General features: G+C 47.7%; 1 protein-coding gene and 1 long non-coding RNA gene across 2 annotated transcripts in view; both read right to left on the minus strand.

Moving 5' to 3' along the window:
* The window catches only part of LOC122159999 (rho GTPase-activating protein 32-like), a 5,154-nt gene extending 5,115 nt beyond the window's left edge, over positions 1-39 (minus strand). Inside the window, exon 1 of the mRNA XM_042818180.1 lies at positions 24-39. Coding sequence (XP_042674114.1) covers positions 24-39 — 16 coding nt within the window. The remainder of the gene's footprint in view (positions 1-23) is intronic.
* A 1,345-nt stretch (positions 40-1,384) lies between these two features.
* LOC122160168 overlaps positions 1,385-2,530 on the minus strand; it is a 1,981-nt gene continuing 835 nt past the window's right edge. The window contains exons 2-3 of the long non-coding RNA XR_006168741.1: positions 2,261-2,387; positions 1,385-1,450 (exon numbers count right to left, since the gene is read on the minus strand). This is a non-coding gene — a long non-coding RNA (uncharacterized LOC122160168). The remainder of the gene's footprint in view (positions 1,451-2,260; positions 2,388-2,530) is intronic.

Below are 2,530 nucleotides of genomic sequence, written 5' to 3' on the forward strand. Positions count from 1 at the left end.
CTTGTGACATCACTAAGGGCCACCAGGCTGCTCCGCCATGACGACAGGGTGGGGAGGCAAGACCATGTCACAGGACCAGAAGATTCCAACACAGCACGCAACATTCTAGAATCAGCGGGCGGTTGGAATTCTACCTCAGCACAATCCTGCAGGAGCTGCCATGGGGTTGTCATGACCACAGCGCAGGACGCAGCGCTTGCTCCTGTGGAGCCTCGTACGACTGGCCTCAGGCCATCCCTCTGCAGGGCCTTCCTGCCCTCGGGCAGATGGACATTGCTTCCCAACAGCGTACCTTCCAGCGCAGGGCCTATGTACAATCCACACTGGAGTCCTATAGATCTGTATCAAGCTATCTATACCTAGACACACAGTCACGACTACCATCTTTTTTCTGAGTCTTGAGGTACACCATTCAGCGGTTTCATTGCCATCAAACAACCCCACTGACGTCACACTGCTGACACAACGTCCTTGCAAACACAGCAGCAACTCCTGGCACCGATAGCTACGGGTACAACAAGCACAGGGCTCTGGGTTGCTTTGGATGCAGTTGGAGCATGGATCTGAGGGCTCTGTGGAAGGGGATATACTTCAAATTGCACCGACGTTTTCAGACCATTTCTCTTTCGGCATGGTCCCAGCACCTGGCATGCTGATCATCATCCTGAATATACATTTTGTCAAAGTTCTAGAACTAATGAAATAGTTCCTTACCAAACGCAATCTGATCACTCTTCTGGCCATATTTTGTTCCAGCTATCGCTTCCTGCGGGTGGCACAAATAGTGCTGCATCACCTATAGCTCTCTGCTCTTACAGTTCTGATGCTGTCTGAGCAGTCCTCGTGGCCTCAAAACTCTCTCATGCCACACGTGCCACATTCTGAGGCACAGAATATATATCGCGCTACTTCAAAACGCCTTTTTTTTTTTTTTTTAATATAATGATACTAGGGATAATCATCTGGAGCTAGAGCAATATGAAAAAATTCCCTTTAGTTCAACCATAAGTCTGCCCCATGGACTCCAGAAGAGCTCTAAGAATATGCAGGGTGGACATGGATGGCAGCTACCATAAGAGTAAGCAATGAAAAATGAGGTTGGGAGCCATGCTGTGTCATTGCATCTGCGGGCAGGGATTTCTCCTTGGACTGAGCAGAGTGCAGATGTCGCCTGAGAAAAGAACTTAGGATCATTCAGGAAAAGCAAATGAGTTGAGTAATTAATTGAAGAAACTCATGTTCTAAAGGTACTTAGAAGGAGAGAGTATTTCCCAACAGAATGGGTTTAACTGTCTATTCCCTGTTTTGTTCGACAGGTCTACTCTATATATGCTTACACTGACCCGAGAGGGCATGCTTCAGCACACCCCAGAATTTCCAGTTTCCACATCATCCAGGCAGCGCAAGTGCGGTGTACATCTCCCTTGGCACAGACATCAAGCTTTTCTTCCTATGCAATGAAACACGTAGCGAGTCAGAAAGGACTAGTGAACGTGAAACTCATTTTGCACGCAGCGTTAGAATATAGCTAAGGTACCTCCACTGAGATGAGCAAGCTTCGGTTTGGGCTTGGGTTTAAAGGCTGCCAGCTTAGATAGAAACACTGCCATTCGGAAGGCTAGGAAACCTTGGCGCTTAAAATTCCTGGAGACTTGGAAAGTTCTCAAAGAAACCTTGAAAAGCTGCCTTGAAGTATTCCTGTTGAAAATTGCTGGGATGCCTCACCACATCATTCACCATGACTATTCATATCATAAACCATAGATTAAATCACTTTTAAAACCATGGATTGTAATTATCGGCAATACTTCCTCCCTGTGGATCTCAAGCTCTCGTGAGTGACTGCAATGAGGGGCGGCAAGGGGATTCTGGTGCTAAGCTGAACATCATTCCAGAAATCTGTTCTCCTGAACTAAAAATACAGGCTAAAGGAAACAAGGCGTGTATTCATCATTACACTGACTGCATTAGAGTGTGCTTTTGTGCACACGTGGATCTAGAGACATCGCTAAGAACTTAATTGGTCCACCCAATCCTTAAGCAACTCTGTAATTCAAGACACCTAACAAGGATGGAGGCTCAGTGGGCCATGGGCAAAGCAGGGAGGACAGAGGCAGGAAGCAGGAAGGAGTTCAACTCCAGCTCTCCCCCACAAAAGACTGGGAGAGCTGAGTCAGCACCACGGGAGGAGTTACGACACAGCTTGGGAGCTTACAGAGAGACCTGAGATTGCCAGAGGACGGCGCCAGGGAACTCTCACCAGTCCTGTGCAGGGGTTTCATGGATGCTTGGGATGCTGACTTCCACTGCCTGTGTCCTTGGTAGGAAGTCCAGGTGACAAAGGCTCCTTCTGTCTGGGTAACGCTTCTGTGGTTCCATGGTTATGACTGGAGGGGAAAAAAAAAAAAAAAGTAAAGTAAAGCACGCAACCCTGTAAAAGTTACTCCTCCGCTGCTCTTGTCAGCATGACAACTCAGATGAGTGTTACGTGTCCTGCACCTGACTGAAAATGCAACCAAGCCCATATTGC

This window comes from Centrocercus urophasianus, unplaced genomic scaffold (genome assembly GCF_019232065.1).
Source record: "Centrocercus urophasianus isolate 14NV4802_14NV808 unplaced genomic scaffold, USGS_Curo_1.0 seq_17, whole genome shotgun sequence".
In the NCBI taxonomy this organism is placed as follows: Eukaryota; Metazoa; Chordata; class Aves; order Galliformes; family Phasianidae; genus Centrocercus; species Centrocercus urophasianus.